Genomic DNA, 21,063 nt, shown 5'->3' with positions numbered 1-21,063 from the left:
CCTTCGGTTCGCGCGCGTATTCAAAAGGCTCATACGCTCATTGTAATCCTACTTTGCACTCACTTAACTGTAATTGCCGCTCAGTGTTTTAGTATATACTGTGACGATGATACGTGGCCATAAATTCGGCAGCGTAGTAAATAATATACGTGTGCATTATTAAAAGGAAATCTGCAGATTTAGTAGTGATTTACAGTGAAGCCAATTGGAATAGTAATCAAATGGGACATCAATTACGCAGTAATTTACACACCTTGTCTGCAGCTCACAAGGTACTTTTTTATATTAATTAATAAGCTAGTCACATCACGCGCAAGAATAGTCGGGCAAACTTACGGCTTCTCTCTCGAATCGACGCTTCGACCCCGTACAGGCCCGCAAGAATAGATCGGGCAAACGTACAGTCTCTCTCTCGAACCAACGCTTCGAACCCGTACAGGTCCATAAGAGTCGACTCAAGCGACGCAATTCGTCAAGCACATTGTCAAGACCAGACAACAATATATTGAATAATCGACTACAAATACATTTCATTAAGTCCTTCAAGAGCACGAAGACTTATCATTAATTACTCTTGTGTGTGACTAGTCTTTTTACTGCCCCCATAAATAATTAAAGCATAATTGATTACTCAACAAGTTCCATTAGACATCTTACACCATATCAAGTATAGTATTCCGTATATCAAACATACTTGATTAAAACACCATCTTCTCATGCTACCTCATGAGCATGATTGATCACACCTGCTGATTTTTAAAACATCAGCATAACCTCAACTTCAAGATATATAGTCATATCCACAGATTCTACGATAATAAAGAATACAAGGACACACCCTCATTACTGCAATAGAATAATCTTCTCTCTCCACAACATTGCAATATTATTATAATTATTAACAAATAATAAACATTGTTTTACTAAAATACATAATATTTTTCAGCCTTTTCACTTATTATTCCCTTTAAAGTTATCCTGACGTGAGACTAATTCACTGAACTATTGAATTGGTAGTTCGAGCCATAAACTAAGCCTTTAAAATCGAACATTGACCATTGTGATTAGATTACATTTATATTTATTATTAAATCGTAATATTTGAATTATTCGATACGAAAATTTTCGATGAAATTTAAGCTTCGTGCTATATCCGCATTGCAATAAAAGAAGATTCTTGAATCTACTAAAGCTTGCCTTCCGAGAATTTACTAGAGCTTCCAATGATTACAACGCTGAATGTACGCAATAATATATAAGGTGCAAGAGACGACGAAGAAATTTAGTCTTGTTGAGCAAGTCAAGTGAATCAGTGCAAGTCATAACAGTGAAAAGTTCTACACGTCTATAGGAATCCATGCAAGGTATATACAATTATTTACATTATTTATTCTCTATTACTGGCCAGCTATCCGTGCGCCCTCCGCAACGTGACTATAGTCAGACCGCTTTGAGAGCGACGACGTAAATTGGCATCTCCAGCAATCTATTTGTATTATATTATTTTATGGCTCTGCGCCGACATTATCCGTCGGGCCTTTGCAACTTGATTCTTATCAGATCGCTGAAGAGGGCGCCGATACTATCTGGTAACTCCCGCTATAGTACACTATAGTGGCACTATCGTCAGGAATTTGCAACTTGATTATTATCAGACAGTCAGAAAGTGCCGATACTGCCATGTAGGCCTCGCTAATACAGTACATTGGGATTATTGGTCAGGCCTCTGCAACTTGATTATTGTCAGACCGCTGAAGAGAGCGCAGATACTCCTACTACAGTACATTAAGCGACAAGGGCTAATGTTCTGTGCACTAATAATTAATTCTACTGTTTGAACTTAAGAAGAAGCACGTGTCCCATATGCACGTAGAGCGTGTCGATAAGTTTTCGCGGCATTTACGCCATACCTTGCCGACCTAACCTATTTCGAAGTTCGAGTCCGCCACTGATGAAAGCACGTGCCCATACACATGGACTGTATCTGGAAATTAACGAATTAAACAGAGTAACAACTAGATTTATTACACTATCCTTTTCACTTGACCGAACATCGCTACCACATAACATCTCGTGGTCTCTGAGTTGTCAACAGCATAAACAATTTTGTATCCTTCGAACCAGTCTGGGTAAAATGTGCTGGATTAGCGGATACACTTTGTACAGATTTATTTAATTTGATTTAAGTTACAGATTAGCTGTTTTATTTCAGATGACTGCCTATTGATTCCCTCAAATGAAAGTCTCATTTTTTCTTCTATTTAAAAAATGTGTTCTTTTTCTTTTTCTTAGTGTCATTATTTGACCATATAAAAACTGTGCTTTGTTAAACAATAATTATTGTATTTTTCTTGATTTTTCAAATTGACTAAGTATAAACATTAATAGAAAAATAATTGATAATACAAATCAAAGAAATAATTATTTTTATATAAATATTGTTTTAAAATTTATTTTGCAAAATTTTATATTTCATTATAAGTATTATCGTATAACATTTATATATTATATTTTAATTTATATATTGCTATTTTTTTAATAAGGTCCTCAATCCACTTGATGCTATTTGTAATCAACCTCGCAATGATGCTGTTTGTGTTAGTCAACTGAAAAATGCACGTTCAATAGATGAAGGTTTACTTCAAGAACGTCCAGATGTAAAAATATTTCTTCCCTTCCGATTTTTATTTTATCGTCCAGAAGAAGTCTTTCAACCAAATACATACAATCGATATCTTGGTGAGATTTGAATTAAATAAATTATAAAAAATTTATTTTTAAAGCATTAAAAATAATATTTTTAATTATTTAAATATAAGAAATTAATTATTACATCTAGTTCACATCACATAGTTAATTTATTTAATTTGTAAAGTAAATTCACAAATTTGTTCTTACTTTCAATATAAAATATTCTTCATATTCTTAAATACAATATATACATATAATTTATTAAAGTTCTTCTGATAATAAGATACTTAATATTGTATTTTAAATTTTGGTATTTGAATAATAAAAAAAAAAAATTAACGAAAAATATGAAAGGGTAGATGTTTAGAATTAGACTGAGTGGATCAGTTTACTGGTCGGAGAAAAGTGTGCTCCCGGCGTCCTTTGTAAGAGAGCACCTCTTTCATGGCTTCTGTTAAGACAGTCCATCTTCTGCGGCGTCTCCCTTAAGAGAGCACGTGTTCTTTGTGGTCGTCACCAATCAGAGCGCCTCTGGCTTTGGTGTCTCTACTTGGAGCGCCTCTAGCTTTTGCGTCTTGAATTAGAGAGAGTAGTCTATCTCATGGCGTCTCCACTAAGAGGGACGCCTGATTCAAGCTCCCTTGCTTTAATTATCCAAACGACAGTATGGTTAGATTAGACAACAGTGTATGCGATTGTGTATCGTTAGATTTTAATTTTTGGGCGTAACGACTATTTCTAAATGTCTAACGACTTGCATTTTCCCAAATCTCTAATACTCACATGAAGTTCTCGCAATCTCGAACAGTAGAATCTACTTTACTTACATTTTTAATTTATAAATTCTAACTAAATTTGTTTTTAAGATCAGTAAAATATTTGTTTTATGAAAGATTAAAAGAAATAAGTTAAAGATAAGATAACAGTGAAAATTTTTGTTTAAAATCAAATATATTTTACAAAGCTTCTAATTCGAACAACAGAAATTTATTTATATGTACTTTAAGTTCCTGACGTTGTATCTAAATATTAGGATACTAAACATTTCATATTTTATAGAATGTTTTTAATATATTATTTTTGTAAACGAATTATTCAACTAATTAATATTCGATTAATATTCGAATTCCTCATTAAATAAATAAATAAATAAAAAAATTATGTCTGCGAACAATATATATTTTACACCGTATAGAATGTTTTCAAAATGTGTTGGCTTTCTTATTTAATATTTTTTTATTTTTTTTAGTCAATTTTTAAATTATATACTTGCATAAATATTTTCTTAATGCGTTAGTAGACTATATTTATTCTATAGGCACTTCCACATTATTTATATAATAATTTATATGTAAATTGAAAAGTTCATATTATAAAAATGAAGATAAATAGTGCATATATTTAAAAAAGATTTACAACCTTTTTTTATGAAATTTCACTTTTATGAATTGTTCATATGATCAATCAATAATTTGTACTCAATTAAAAGTTAAGACTTTTTACTATGTTTGTTCTAGATTTTTATTAAAAGTTTTCAATTATATATGCATTTTTATATAATTAATATTTTTTTATTTTTTTACATCGATATAAAAGGTGAATTTAAAATAATTTTTTCAGAAAATCTATTCAAGTGGTTTACTTAGAATATTAATTAAATAAAAAACATTTATATAGTAATTATAAAAAAGATTAATAGAAATATGAAAGTTTAATGTATAAATATTTTATGTATACTATAATTATAAATGATCATAACTTAGAAATAGTTTTAACGAAGTTATTGTAATATTTTTAACATGTAAGATTTATAAATACATCAATTTTTTATATTATTTAGTTGAACACTTAATGGTATTGCAATTGTTTCAATGCGTCGATTTTACAATTATTATGTAATTATATAAATAATTGAAATTATTCGAGATTGCGAGAAAAGTTTCTTGCCACGATTTCTCACGGTCGCTGGACACTCGAGACGGTCAATGCATCTGGAAAACTCCAGTGAATAGTTAGCTTATTTATTCTTGCTTATCTAAAAAAGTGCCCATGCTTTTCCGGAGCAATTAAACTAATTTGTTGTTTACTGCCGAGAAAACAGATTCTGAAAGAGTATCGAATATACGCAAACTATCGAGTACAAACATTTCCTAAATTTCACTGCAACCCAAAACCCCGCACGTGCGCATTCGGTCTTTTAAGATAATGCTTGCATTGTTCTTAACTACGCCGCATCTAGTCGATCGCATTGGAAGATCGACCACCACCAAGAGGACCCTTCATCTAGCCAAGTCTCAGAGAAGGGAGAGGCGACCAAGAAGAGGCGACCAATAGTAAAAGCTCCCCACTTTCCGACACTTTCCCGAATAGCATATTCGGGAATGAGCCTAGAAGGAAGTGGAAATGAAGGCGTGCATAATCTATCGTGCTGCCCAAGGTGACCCTCTGATTGGATTACTGAAAGGAGAAGGGGTCCCAAGTGGAACTGGGTCAGTGAACTAAAAAGGGCAATGTAATGTCCTATTCTTATTCTTCTCCTGATTGAAAGGATAAGTCATGACTTACTCTCACGGAGGAGGACCAGAGACAAAGTCGTTCAGCTGAGTCAAGTAAAAGTTCTTTCTACGACTGTGAATCAATATACAGTTAAAGTGATCTCATCAAGCTTTAGATAGCATAGGTTCTGAGATTCTTGTAATTTCAGCTGGAGACAAGAAACAAGTTAAGAACTGTAACTGTCTTTCTATTACTGTGATTCAATATACAGTCAACATTGATCTCATCAAGCTTTAGATAGCATAGATTTTGAAATTCTTGCAATCTCAGCTGGAGACAAGAAAGAACTTAAGAGCTGCAATTCGTGGAAGGGAACTTCACATCAAACCAATGAAGAGGGACTGAGAGCATCACACTACACTGCAAGTAAGTCCTTACCGCTAGTGCTGATTCTTCATCTCTCGGCTTATTCTGAAAACGGACAGCTGATAGTCCGACTACAGAAGCTTCCCATGCATGCACTAAAAGCAAGACCAGCTGTTGACGTCACACAGTCGCTTTTCATTTCCTCCAACGATCAGCGATTCGCGCCACATTGGTAGCGTACATTTCCGCAACGATCAATTGTTGACGCCACACTGGTGGCGCACAGCTCCGCACGACCTCTATTTTAGGCACTTACACAGCTCATTATTCAGAGGCAACTGCAAGACGTGTTGAGTTGAAACATGACAAGATTGTAGTGTTCGGTCAGAGCACTACAACGATCATAACCTCCAAAGTGATAATATTCAATAGATTATAACCCATTTCTTTTCACAGTAAATCATAATATCACCAGTTGCATGCAGAGAATAAGGAATTGATCATCTTCCAATTCTCCAATAAAAGTATATTTCAACGCCACATGATTATTAAGAAATATAAAGGTCATTTGTAATCTCATCACGGTTAATTATCCAAACTTGGAAATAATGTGAAATAAATGGAATAAACAGCAGTAAAAATTAAATCTATTACTTATTGAAACAGTGCATTGGCTGACGAGTCGGATTAGTGGAATTAATTTTTTGAACAGAAATGTATACGAAAATCTTGTACTATTTATAATAGTGAGTTAAGAATTTATTTTTCTTAGGTTTAATATAAGTTGAATTATGCTATTTATTAGCTTATTAAGTAGTTATTAAGTCATTAGTTATATTATTAGTTATTAATTATTAGTTATTAATTATTAATATTAATTATTATATTAGGTAGTTGCGGTATGTTGTAGATGTAACTTTTTCGATGAATAACGAATATTTAGATTTTTACTAACCTATTAAGTTATTAACTGGTCTAGCTAAGATGCTTTGTTTATTACGGAATACTAGTAGAATCTTAATCGGATTATTTCCTATATATTTCGTTCCCTCTCTTACTCTCCAGTCTTGGATTCTACATTATTGTCGTTTCAATGATACGATAGAATCGATAATGCAAAAGAGGCTTTATTACTACTCTAGTTATTGCTATATTCCCAATATGTAACTGTTATTCAGTTAACATTATACTTAATGCTTTTTTTCCATTGTTTGTAAAAATCATGAGATTATATGCAAATACCAGACTTGAAGTTTTAAATGGTAGTTTTAAATAAAAAAGTTTTAAATGGTAGTTATAGTGTAGTTATTGATAGCGATAAATATAAATAAATTTATTAATCAATTAAAACTGGTTTCTTAATTTTATAATTGGTGTTACGGATTGAAACGGTTGAAAAGCGGAATACTAGTGTGGGAGAGATATGAGCGCGCGAACAGTTGTTTATAAACACTAGCCAATGACTCGAGAAATATTTCTACGCTGAAAACTTGAATATACGATTATAATTCCGAAAATTAATACCAATGAACCTTCGAGGCTATGCCCTATTGACGTCAGGACAAATATCGGCATAGCAACAGTCACCGGATCGCTACCGGCGCCTAAAAACTACCACGATAATATTTAAGGGCTGAGCTTCACGCATAGCTATCATCATCGATGCAGACAATTAGTAAAAAATTACATAAAGTGTGAAGGTAATGCACATACTAAACAAGTTCCACCGAATATATCAATAGTCGATGTCATAACAAATGTTTCTCCTGAAGTGTTAATAATAGAAATGATAAACTCCCCGAAAATATCTGAATACCTATATCTCCCGAAGAATCTGAAATTACAAACAATATTTTAAGTTATTGCAAAGGATGAATATAATAGACGAATCACATTATCCTCAGAATGAAGATTATCGGATAAACATTCATATAATATTTCAATAAGGGATAAATCTGAATTTGATAAACCAACTGAAACTATAACTTGAGAGCAATATATCATCAGAAGTAAATGACTATATAAGACCGAAAAAATCAGGTACACAGGCATCCCACCGGATGATATTTTAAATGAAATAAGAACAAAATTAACAGTCTTATAACTACTTCATTAAATTCTTTAAATGTAATCATAACTACAAACAAAACAAAAATGCATAAGTTTAAGGGCAATTTAAGCTCATTATTAACAAGTTTCATAAAGAAAGTGTTGAGGACATTTAATACAGATTCAGAAAACTGACAATTCAGACTCATGATCTAAAAGGAATATTGAACACAGAAACCATCTATAACAACGGGTCCTATATACAATCTAAACAGAAATAATAAATGATTATGTTGATACTGAAATTAGATACATGGCAGTCAGAAACGTTTGCCCAGCTGAGGATGAAAACTTACTCGACAAAGAAAACTCCATTGTCAAGACCTTAATAAAAAAAGAGGTCAATTAATTGTAATAAAAACGGTCAAACAAACCTAAGCCTATGAGCAATTACTTCTAGGCCAGAACACAGCATGCCTAACGATATATTGAATAAATAAATATAAATCCAGTAAAACAGACATTGAATTATATTCGAAAATGTAGTGATGTAATTCTTGGCTCGAACTGCCAATGCTTCAATAGCTTAATTTGCCGCCCGCCCTAGCAGACGCTCGGGAAGGAGTTAGGTGGAAGGGGTGTACAAAAGTCGTGAGAGTTAATTATACATTTATTATATAATTTAATACAATATTTACATATAGGTGTTGTAGAATCTTCTTGAGTTTAATGTGAAATTACGATTTCATTAACTGTTTCTTATATAGGAGGTGTCAGTACACAAGATGCTCTTGAAATCGTTTAATTGAAGTTGAATTGAAAATTACACTGGTAAATAATTGCTGCACACTTCTTGTCAGAGAGTGTGAGATAATTTTACTGGTTGTGTTGTGCCGGTTTTGCCGTCGGCTGGCAAAATTATGTAGATAACGCGGATTTGTGTACTCACAACGATATCTTAGCTGTGTTCAGGTCCAAGGGTGAGTTGGTCATCAGGGCACGCGGCAATGCAAATACGTACAGGGTGATTTTTATACTCACAGGGACGCAGTAGTCTTGGGCTAGTCAGTGGGTCTTCGTAGTATACTTGTCTCTAGTTTATTAACAGGTATTACTGCGTTGAGTGATCGTCAGACTTGGCTTCCATAAATAATTGTCCTCTGTTACTTGATTTTTCTTTCGTTAGCCCTTGACTGCCACGCGAGCCGTTTTCTTAAATTCTTTCTGCGGACAGCGACTTTTCGCTGCCTTGTTCCCATCTTTAAGCCTCTTGCCATGAGTCCCCGCTCAAGGAGCTTCTGGTATTAGTTTTCCAATCAGGGCGTGCCGCTTTTCGGCGGCATGATGAATGTGCACGCCCTTTTCCCACTTCATAAGAAATTAGGCTTAAACAATGAGAATATCGAAGAAGTATCGCTGGCGTCAATGCGTAAAGTGGTAGATTTGCCCCTCTCCGGGACTCATCGAGGTGGAGGTGAATTTTGGTTAAGCATCTTCGCTTGGCCTATGCAAGCAGCAACATTTGTCGTACTTGACAACAATGCATGCTTGTTGGTGGCATAGAAGGCACACGTGCGGCGCAGATTGCTGGAGGTCGCACGTGCCGATTTTCGGGTTGTGAGGGATTCTAAGAAATATTTTTCATTCAATTGTTTTCAAATAATTTAAACCTCAAAATATAGTCTAGTAAACAAGCTAGCCGAGTTTGATGGTAAGTCGCAAGGGTCGTTCATTACATTCAAACAATTACTACGTCTGTAGTACGTAAGGCAATGAAGTGACTGTTGACGAGATGTTCCAGATATACTGATCTTTTTTAGGCTTCAGCAACTTGACGAGACTTTCTTAGACTTTTATGTCCGTTTGATAATTCCCTTTTCATAATAGCTGTTAAAATTTCCTAATGAATATAATTCAAGAGATTTTCTTTTCACTCTCGAACTTTTCATTTTCAATTTTTTCATTGAATACGCAAAATTGTTTTATGCTATATATTCAAGCTTTTGTTAAGCTTTATTATATAGAATACTTCACATAATAATAAATAAAATATATCTTATTATAAATTTAAGATTGATAATACAGAAATTATGCTAAATAAATAATATATTATTATGTTATAAGAGTAAATATTATTTTTACATACTCACGTAATACAAATATTCTGAAAATGTTTTTAATGTAATGTAGATTCAATAATATTTAATATGTAATAGATATTTGCGAAATTGGGTCGAATTTTCAATAGCATGGACTAATTTAGAAAGTTGAGAAAATGAATTTTAGATAATTAAAGTGTATTATAGTCTTCGAGATTCCGAGAATCTCTCGAGTATTTAGGCGTCGAGAATTTCCTAAGCGTTAGAATCTGGGAAAAATTCAAATGTCGTTAGACATCTGGAAAAAGTCCAAGTGCCGTTAGACATCTTTCTAGTATCACAATCGCATCCATTGTTATCAGCACTAACTAGGCTGTTGCGTGGATATTTAAAGCAAGCACGCTTCGAGAAAGCGCTCTGTCTTAGCGAGGTTATCATAGAAGGAAGAGGCATCATTCTCCTGTTCATATTACTTAACGTTAAGAGGCAGTGAAACTGTTGAACCATCTCCTCTCTTTCAAGAAAATATTAAACTACAAGGAATAAAGTGTCGACACACTCCTTGCCACAGAGTATGCATAATCCATTGCTAATCCTTACAAGATCAGCAACAGTATCATTATCATCATCACGGAGCCTCTCGTGATAGTGAACTATTCATCACAGCATCAGGTCAGTACAACTGCATCGCTGTGAGTGAACATAGTATCGACACCCTCTCTTATAAGAAGTAAACCCAACACATCAATAATGTAATTGTAAATAAATCATAATAAACCATATTTAACGAAGTATGCACACACTGTATATCTCTACAGCCTTTCCACTTAAGTCCTTCCCAAGCATCCGCTAGGGCGGGCGGCAAATACAAAAGAACTGTCGAATAAATAGAAATTACGACACATAAAAATTATGTATTAATATATCAGTAATAATGATTTTTCAAACCTTATTGATGTAAATGTAAGAGAAGAAATTACTTAACATTTAAATATTGATTTTCTTATTTTTTATTTTAGCCTTATAAAATTTTTAAACTGCATTAAGACGTCTCTTTTTTAGTTTTCTCTATTAAATATTTTGTCTGTAGTATTATTTATGGATATTTTTGAGATTTTCATTTGAAATTTTGATATAAATTATGCGCAGCAAGATTTTGGATAATTCATTTAGTAGTTGATTCATTTTTCATATGCGTTTTGGTTAGTTATTTAATAAGGTTATTACATTCATAAATAATAATAACGTGAAAAAGATAAGATATTATTTCTAAATAGATTTAAATTAAAAAAAAAGAAATTATAATTTTTTATAAATCTTTATTTAGTTTAAATATTATCAATTAATAAATTTCTAATCAAAATATTGAATATTATATTAGTTAATGATATTTACGTGCATATAGTTTTTATATAAATAGGAACAATAGTTTTTAAATAGATTTATAATATATAAAGTTTAAATTAATTCTTCGTCATGAAAAAAAATCAATAATATTTTTAATATTTTAGTTATGATTTAAATGTTTGTAATTAGATTCTATATTAACTTTATTAAAAATTTTTTATTTAGTGGCACCCACTGGAGATCATGTAATATCACTTGTTGATGAAATTTCATTTACATTTCCACCATCACCGCCATTATCGCAGATTGATGATATTCCACCCGAACAATTTTGTAATGGTGATAATAGGCCTGCTGATTGTGGCGTCAATTGTATGTGTACACATAAAGTTGATATTCCACACAATGCGATTGTCGAAGTAGTCCTTGTTGATGAAGGTAAATAAAAATTATTTGATATATTTTGTTGTACATCTATTTTTTTTACTATTTAATTAATTTTACGATTTATCTAATACATATGAATATTGGTGTAAGTAATAATAATACAACAGTATATATTTAAGTAGTAAAACACATAGTATTTTACTCAAATAACTCCTGGCAGTGCGTTTTTACTTTATATTAAGTTTTGGGTTTCATTAATGAGACTAAATCAAAGCAGACAAGTATATTGTAGTAAAAGATTAAATAATATAGCTCGTAATTTATACTAAATGATACAAGTAATTTTGGAATATGGAATGAAGATTACGCAGCACAATGGAAACACATTAAATTAGAAGCAAATTTACCAAAAATCAGAGATGTGTAGTAACGACAGAACAAAATAAAAAAGAGAGATATTCAATTTGAATTAAGAAATGAATACAAATATGTTCTGTTTCTATTATTTTTATTATGTTTTATTGTTACTAAAGGAAAGCTGTGTTTTGGTAAATTTGTTTTAATATAATAGATTGCCATCAAGATGTGTAATCTTTATTACAGATTCAGCAGAAATATATATATTGTTTGGGATTGGAGCATTTTTTAAAAACTTATGAATATTTAAAAATACCTATGAATTGTTGCCAGCTAAGTAATCTTCCGTGCGCATATTTAAGAGGTGCACGTGTCAAGCTCGCTCTCTTAGTGAAATTTTCTCAGTGAAGACACCATGGCACAGATCACGGTTTGCCTTAGCAGCACCACCATGGAATAGTCGATATATCTCAACAGAGCTGCTACGGAACGACTAAGTCTTCAGTTTCGTACGTGTATTCAACACGCTTGTAGGCTCACTGTAAGTTTCTCAATCAACCATTACTGTACATAGTAACAATAAACTACTAAGCCAACAGTGAAGCCACAATCAATTATAACCATTTAAGTGCGCCATAGTTAAGCAGTCAAGAGTGCTGATTGCATTACAAGAATATTATTATGATAAATCATGCTGCCAAAGTCGCGCTCTGATTGGACACAAGAAAGAAGAAGGGGTCTCTATTGAACCGGATCAGTTAATTATTTAAGAAGGACAGTTGAAATGAATCGATACTTATTCTAACGAAAAGTCACGACTATTCCCGAGAAGGAGGAACAGGGAAAAAGTCAACTACAGCTGAATCTTGTAGAAATAGCTTTCATTTCTGTGATTCACGACCATAGGTACATAATCTCGCCAAACAAATAAAGCCCAAGGAATGAGATACCCGCCATCTCAGTAAAGAGAGACAAGGAAAGTTCAAGTGCAAGCAGTTCGTGCAAGGAAGCTTCACTTTCACGCCTGTGAAGAGAAACAAGAAAAAAACCAACAAACCGTTAGTGTCCAGAAGTTTCCCGCGCATGCTCACTACGCAAGACCAGCAATTCGCGCCATTCAGTGGAGCGCATTTCCTCTAACCTCTATCTTAAGCTCGTGTTCACTCACACGGCTTATTATTAGAGGCAGCTGCCTCACGTGCCAGGACCACGAAACAGACAAGAATTGTAGTGTTAACAGTCATAACCTCTCAAGTGACAGTATTCAAAAAGTAACAATAGTTTTATAACCTATCTCTTTTCATAGTAAATCATTATCTCACCTGTTACATCCAGTGGATTAGGAATTTCACCGCCCTCTGGTTCTCCAATAGAAGTATACCACAATGACATATCATTATTGAGAAGCATAGAGGTTCATTTATAACCTCGTCAAGCTTAATAATGCCTAAATTGGAAGTAAATTGAAAAGTAAATGGAATAAACAACAATAAGAATTATATGTATTAATTATTGAATCAGTGCATTAATCCCTCCACTTGCCCACAGATTCTCCCACACAACATCTAGTGGTTTTCTTAGTTAATTCTACACATTTGGTTCTTCGAGCCGGATTAGTGGAATTAATTCTAAACACACAAATATTAATTTTATTATTTCACAATTATCGATGTTTTAGCTTTTTTACTATTTCCCTTATTTACTATGATTAGTAAATTTTTATATAACATCTGCTCTATAATATATTTTTGATTAAATTATTAATTCTCTAATATATAAGTAATTGCTAATTTAAGTAAATTATAATTATGATAATGTGATGATTTATTTGAAATTAAGATGATACTCCAAATTACAATTGATAATAAAATCCTTTATTGAAATACACTGGCACTAATTGTTAATTATATTATTACAAATGGGTCTTGAATGTGTCTAATAGTTAGTAGTTTTAGATTGTGTCGTTTTTAGAAAGAATAATAAAATATATTTATATATAGTGGTATTGAATATAAATAATAAGTAGACAAAGGATAAATTTTAGGAAATTTTTAAAAATATATAAAAGGAATAAATTACAAAAATAAGTATTATTTGAATTTTACTATGTAACAAAGTAGACTAAAAAGCATGTATAAAAGTATAATTTTTTATTATTTTTAAGATACTTAAAATTAATAATTATATATCGTAATTTTTAAAAATAAATGAGCATACAATAATTTAAACTAATGATTATAGTTCATTAATTAAGCATTGATATGGAGAAAATTGTTGAGCTTTTTTTAAAAATATACAAGTTTATAAAATTAAATACAACGCATGATATGATTTATGCATCAAGTTTACAAAATTGCATGCCAGTCCATTAAAGTTCTTTAATAAAAAAACAATCTATATAGAGTTATTTATAGAGATATATATTAAAAATAAAAATGTCGACTATTTATTGAAAAGTATACATTTTTTGCATAGAAAAAACTTTTTATTTAGAAATTGGTTTGTTTAACAAATGAGAATAACTTTATTTGGGTGAACATAATAATTTTTTAAATAAGTATTTTGTAAGAAATAATATTTATCAATAAAACATAAAAGAAATACATTAATTTACATATAACTGAAATTTTGTTATAATAACTATACCGATTAATGAAAGGAATTAGAGTATGTTCCAAAATATATATTATATTTATTAGTTAAACATGTATTTTAATAATCCTTAATGAATAAAAATTTACTATTTGACAAAGAAAAATGATACAATATAGAAATTGATTTTTAATGTATAAGGATTTTTTGGTAAAACATTGTTTGAATAAAGTTTATGGATATAAAGTGGTTTGTGCTTCAATATGATGAAACATGTATAATAAAGTATCTTAAATTTATTAAAGAAGGAATTTATTATTTCTGTAATAACGTTAAAATTATTTTAAATTTATAATTGCTTATACAAATATAACATAATTTTTTTCTTATAGTGCAACAACCAAATTTATCTCACCCTTTTCACTTGCATGGATATGCTTTTAAAGTAATTGGCATTGGTCGCTCTCCAGATAAAAATGTAAAAAAAATTAATTTAAAGCATGCTCTCGACCTTGATAGACGGGGCTTACTTCACCGAGAGTTTAATCTTCCACCGTCTAAAGATACAATTGCTGTTCCAAATAATGGATACGTCGTTTTTCGTTTCAGAGCAGATAATCCGGGTATGTTCAATATATTATAATTAATTATGAATTGGTTGTTATATTGTTAATATATAGTACTAATTAAAAGTATTAAAGAATTCTATACATTTATGAATAATAAAATTGTAGTTACATAAAAATTCGTATATAATCCTTTATTAAATAAATACATACGTTTCTATAGAATTTAATGGTCTATATTATTTCTTAATAACTATTATTTTTATACACAACTTTAATTATTTAACTTTATTTCATAACTTTAAATTTTTATACGGACACCGAACTTTTAGCTTTAACTATCATAGTCATAGCTCAAACTTATTTTCTCCGTTGATTTTTCATTTTCTTTACTAAGATACATCTCAGTGAGTTTTCTTCAATTGTGCTTATAAGAAATTAGATTAATAATGCCACAGTATTTTTATATATACATATTTTGTATATTCTACATTTTATCCACGTGAAACAAAGCTGTGTAATAAAGAAGTATGTAATATAGCAATTAAAGTAATAATAGTAATTCCAAATAACGTTAAAACAACAATAATGTACAATGATAATATTGTTGCTAACGAAGAAAATAAACCAAGAACAATTAGTTGATAGTGATGGAATCGAAAGGTAACATAAAGGTCAATGGAACATAGATAATCAAATAACAATTCTTTGCTCTCAAATAATATTTACAAGGAAATTAATATCTAGGTGAAAGCCATATTAAAGGAGAATAATTATTATTGTTCCATTATTGTATTTGTACAAAATGTATTCGCCATTCCGGCTTGTTTTACCAAGGCCGGTTCGAAGGATACAAATTGATGCCGTTGACAACTCAGAGACCAGGGGTGTTGTGTGGTAGCAATGAAAGGTCACAAGTGGAAGGGATATTAAAATAATACAATAAATATATGGCTGAAGTATGCTATTTATTCTGTTATTTATTAATGACAAGGTTGACTAGTATTACTATTATTACTTGTAGAACTAAATTCTTGGATTTAAGTGATGTGTTGCGGAGACAACTGTACAATAATCTATGCAGCTTGATTGTTGAATACGAATGGCGGATGGCGCGAAGTTTCGTTCATCGACACTAGCGCCTTTAGAACGAGCACGTGTGTGGTGGAGGTTATGAATGCAGCTTTATGATTGAAAGATACCGCAGAGTGGCGCGAACTGGATTCGTCGACATTTGCGTTGTGTGTTGCTTAATTTCATAAGTTTCCGAACTTGAACTAAGGTGAGGGTTGCAAAAAAGGGACGCCCCTTTTGCGAGCGCGAACTTGACGACGCGTACTGGAATTTATTCCGCACTGTCGTTTTAAGAGGAGCTTCCTCGTCCTTAGTGCTTGTCGATGTAATACTCTGAATCTCAATATATATGTAATTATTGTAGTAGATACTACTTACAAAGACTAATCGTTGACTCGTCTTCGGACTCTGATAGGCGGATTGTCGTAGCTCCCTTGGAACAAGTAACTGCGTTAGTGGACATACGGGTTTATGTCGTAGTTCTTCCGGAGCAGTAACTACTTCCAGCAACAGTGTTTATGGACAATCCGAAAAAGTGTAAGTCGTTCCCGATATAGCACTAAATAGACTTTCACTACACTTAACTGAGTATGAAATATCTCAAAGGTTTAATATATTGAGAGAGTATTACTAAAAGAGAGATATCAAATAAGGGATAGACACTTCAAAAAAGGAGTAATATCACGAAAATACTACTAAAGAAACTATCAAGAGTAAATATCAAGGCAGTTAAATATCACGAGTGATAAGTATTAAGAGAGTTAAGTATCAAGGGTGAATAAGTATTGAAAATTGCGCCCCATAAATACATTTGCTGACCATGAATTTTACTTGAACCCCTTCCCTTATTTTCTGTCCAATCAGAGACTCCTCCCTTATGGTGTGAGGGCAGCGCCTTTTTTGGCTTCGGAGTTAATTAAGGGCCTAGTCGTCTCTGGGTCTTCATGATGAGCAGATGCCTCATTGCTGCTGCCGCATGCGACAGCATGTCGGCAGTGGAAAGGGGGGGCATCGCTGACACATCTGGTGACAGCATTGCAACTTGTAGACAGCGGGAAGGGTAGGAAGGTCCGCTTGCAGTAATGCTTGAAGTAGTTACAGAGCGGAACGAAAATGCAGATGTCTAAACTATAGGTTTTCTCGTGTTTACGGTATTGTTTTTCCAGATGTTTTATGACACTAGTGCTTGATAATTTTTAGCAAGCGAAGTTTTGACATCCAAATATAAATTTTATAATGTTATTTGCCAGATGCTTTATTGCACTGACAAAAAAGGAAAAATGTTCTCGCATTCTCGAACAGGCTCCCTCTTCAGCGGTCTGACAAGAATCAAGTTGCACAAGAGTGTTGGTGTTGACCCGCAAGAATAATAGCATGTGATACAGCTGGAGATGCCAGTCTATGTCGTCACCCTTAATGTGGTCTGACTATAGTCATGTTGCGGAATATGCACCGATAGCTGGCCAGCAATAGATAATAAATAATGTAAATAAATGAGTATACCTTGCACGGATTCCTGTAGACGTGCAGAACTTTTCACTGTTATGACTTGCACTAATTTCACTTTGACTTACTTACTCAACAAGACTAATTGTCTTCGTCGTCTGTTGCTCCTTATATATGATTGCATATATTTAGCGTTGTAATTCTTGGAGACTCTGGTGAATTTTCAGAAAGCAAGCTTTAGTAGATTCGAGAATCTTCCTTTGTTGCTATGCGGATATAGCACGAGGCGTAAATTTCATCGAGAATTTTCGTATAGAATAATTCAAATATTATGCATTATAAACATAAATGTAATGTAATGGAATCATATTATAATGAACAATAAATTTTATATTGTTGGGTAGTTCAATCCCGAACAATAGATATAAAACGGAATAAATAATTAAATATATAAAAATTAAAATTTACAATAACCTACAATTTATTGTCACAATAAATAAAAGTACATGTTTAAAATAATTTAAATGTTTAATACAATTTTAATTTAATAATATTCTTGGTATAATACAATTGCCTAATATATTCGAGTATAAATTTAAATAAAATATATTCTAGAATGAAGAATTCATATATAAAAATTAGCATTTTTTCGGGATTGAAGCAATTCCATGATAGTTGGCTCTCGGCATGTTTCTGTAAATACTCGGGACGACAATTTTCTAATACTTGTTATCGTTTGGTTTCAAATGCCTTACAATGTTTATATGGTCTTCCCGTAGTAAAGTGGTTTGGAATTCTCCAAAAATTTCTTAAGCCTTGTTTTATCTTAGAGCTTTCGAAACTTCTAGAGTTTTCGTTCTGCGCCTCATGTAATATTCCAGTATAGCAACAACGATGCTTTGTTGCCAGCAAAGCGGCGCGAATATTTAAGGGCAGTAGGCTACGTCCAGTCGCATATTGTGAATTATTCAGTCAAACACTTAATAGTCATTCAACTACACTATTCAGCCAGTGCTTTCTGCCATACACCAGTTGCTCAGTTACATTTGCATAATGAAGCCATCCCAAGGAATACACGTTTAAATTATCAAGTGTGCTACAACTTACAAGAAGTCAAGGATGATGACTGCATTATGAGAAACTATACGGCTACAACAAGCATAGTCTCAAGTTATTTCTTTACACTTTCAAGGCCACACGTTCTATATAGGAGTATACGCGAATTGCACTTTGATACCACACGTCCTATACAGGAATGTGAGCATATATACTTTGAGGCCATACGAACTATATAGGAGTGTGAACATACATACACTTTGAGGCCACACGTCCTATACTGAAGTGTGAACATATTTCTGCTAATCCTTACAACATTAGCAAAGACCACGATATCGCCACCATTAAGTAGCAACTATACTATTGAGACAAGACAGAGCCTACACTCTTCTGTGAGAAGTGAATGGTGCTTATTATTAATAATGTTAATGTACTAATGTTAATAATGTAACTATTAATAAACCATATGTTAACGAAGTTTGCACATACTACATATTTCTGCAACCCTTCCACTCGACTTCCACCCAAGCAAATGCTTGGGTGGACGGCAAATTATTAATACTATTGAAACATTGGCATTTCGAGCCAGGAAATAATACCATTTTCGAACAGTATTTGTAATAAAAGCATTTTTATTTTAACACACACACACACACACATATATATATATATATATATATATATATATATCTATTAATATAACAAAATGAAAAAAAGGATATTATTCAGAAATTTTTGTTCCATATTTTTTAATAATATATACTATATGATCGCTGCAATAATTAATAATGTATGAACGTTTATATCACTTTTAATTTTCATGAATATAATTTTTTCATTAGGTTACTGGCTATTTCATTGTCATTTCTTATTCCATATTGTCATTGGTATGAACCTTATTTTACACGTTGGAACACATGCTGATTTGCCACCAATTCCATCAAATTTTCCGACATGTGGTGATCATCTACCACCAATAACTTCACCAATGTCAAGCGACACATTTCATTGAATATACTTATTTATTCGTTTATTTAAAGAATTACGTTTTCATTATATCATATATAAAGAGACTGCACGATTCAAAATGTATATAACAATCTTGTAAAATACAAATCTATAATTTGTGCTTAAAGCGTTTCTTTAAAATATTTGTTATTGAAGGTGATTATAGTTCTCCTAATATTTGTTTTTTAATCAGATATTTCGATAACTATTCACCATTACTCGACTGCCATTCTAAAAACATATTGTAAACTGAAATAGTTAAACGAGTCATGAACCAACAAGTTTTGTAGATGTGAACATTTGTAAATAAGATTTTAAAATTGGTAAATAATTTTATGTAGTATATATTCATTTTTGTGACTACTGACAAAAGCAGTCTGATAATTTTTCGATTTTTGTAAAGGATAATGTTCTAATCAAGAATTTATTAAATACACCTTTTTTATTGAAAATAAGTACATAAACAATTGTATAATAAACTGAATAACATAAATATAAACTAAAAATAAGTATTTGTCAAAGAAATAAATATTTTTTATACAACTAAAATTGTGAATTTATTGATTAGTTTGAAAGAACCTCACATTTGTATCTTATATATACTGGTTAGGATTAGAGCGCTTTCCAAGACCGTTGGTCCTAGGAATTGTTAATCCCTCTAAGTCTCGAATTTCTATAAATATTTGAGTCCGAGAATTCTCGAATATTCTGACACTTTGGTTTAAAACGGTCAACAGTTATAAGTCATTAGGTTATTCAGCCACACGTACAAGCAGTCAAGGGTGCTAACTGCATGACGATAAACTACACTGTCACAACAAGCATAGTCTCAAGATATGTGCATGCGTTCTACATAGGTCTATGAGTTTATTACTGCTAATTCTGGCAACATTAGAAGAAGTCACTTTATTGTATACACGCCAAGGCCACACGTTCTGTACAGGACTGTGAGCATATTACGGCTAATCTTGGCAACATTAGCAGAAGCCACTTTCATTGTATACATTTGAGGCCAGATGTCCTACGTAGGCGTGTAAGCATATTTCTGCTAATCCTTATACTATTAGCAGAAACCAGGACATCGTCATCATCAAGGATCAACCACATCATTGAGACAAGCCAGAGTTTACACTTTTCTATTAGAATTGAATCCTGCTTAAATTAAAGTTATCGAAACATTAGCAGTTCGAGTACGCCATAACACCGACCACTGTCTGTCTTAACAGAATCACCATCAGAAACAGGTGCTCTCTATTAGCAAAGTCGCCACGGAGTGAACATGCGATCCGTTTTGTGAGCCTATTCAACGAGCTATTATTATTTGAACTACGACAGAGAGTATACGGTATCAATTGTACAAGCATTCAACAACCACACCTGCAAGGAGAAAATGCTGAAGGAGCATCGCAACACCCTCCACTCCTACAAATTCAGGGAATCTCACGCTTCTGGATAAAGCACACTCTCAGTCTCCCACTTCGACGAGTAAGTCCAAAAACATACAAGGCATTCATAAGTAATCACTAACA

General features: G+C 32.2%; 1 protein-coding gene across 1 annotated transcript in view; it reads left to right on the top strand.

Annotated features, from left to right (window-relative positions):
* LOC105366952 (laccase-5) overlaps positions 1-19,614 on the top strand; it is a 52,995-nt gene extending 33,381 nt beyond the window's left edge. The window contains exons 7-10 of the mRNA XM_011505565.1: positions 2,544-2,739; positions 11,274-11,486; positions 14,777-15,007; positions 19,369-19,614. Coding sequence (XP_011503867.1) covers positions 2,544-2,739; positions 11,274-11,486; positions 14,777-15,007; positions 19,369-19,538 — 810 coding nt within the window. The 3' untranslated portion in view covers positions 19,539-19,614. The remainder of the gene's footprint in view (positions 1-2,543; positions 2,740-11,273; positions 11,487-14,776; positions 15,008-19,368) is intronic.
* The last annotated feature ends 1,449 nt before the right edge of the window (positions 19,615-21,063 follow it).

The sequence above is a fragment of the Ceratosolen solmsi genome, unplaced genomic scaffold (assembly GCF_000503995.2).
Source record: "Ceratosolen solmsi marchali unplaced genomic scaffold, CerSol_1.0 scaffold76, whole genome shotgun sequence".
Lineage (NCBI taxonomy): Eukaryota > Metazoa > Arthropoda > Insecta > Hymenoptera > Agaonidae > Ceratosolen > Ceratosolen solmsi.
The sequence above is the reverse complement of the archived record's forward strand: the minus strand, read 5'-3'. Positions and strand labels throughout refer to the sequence as shown.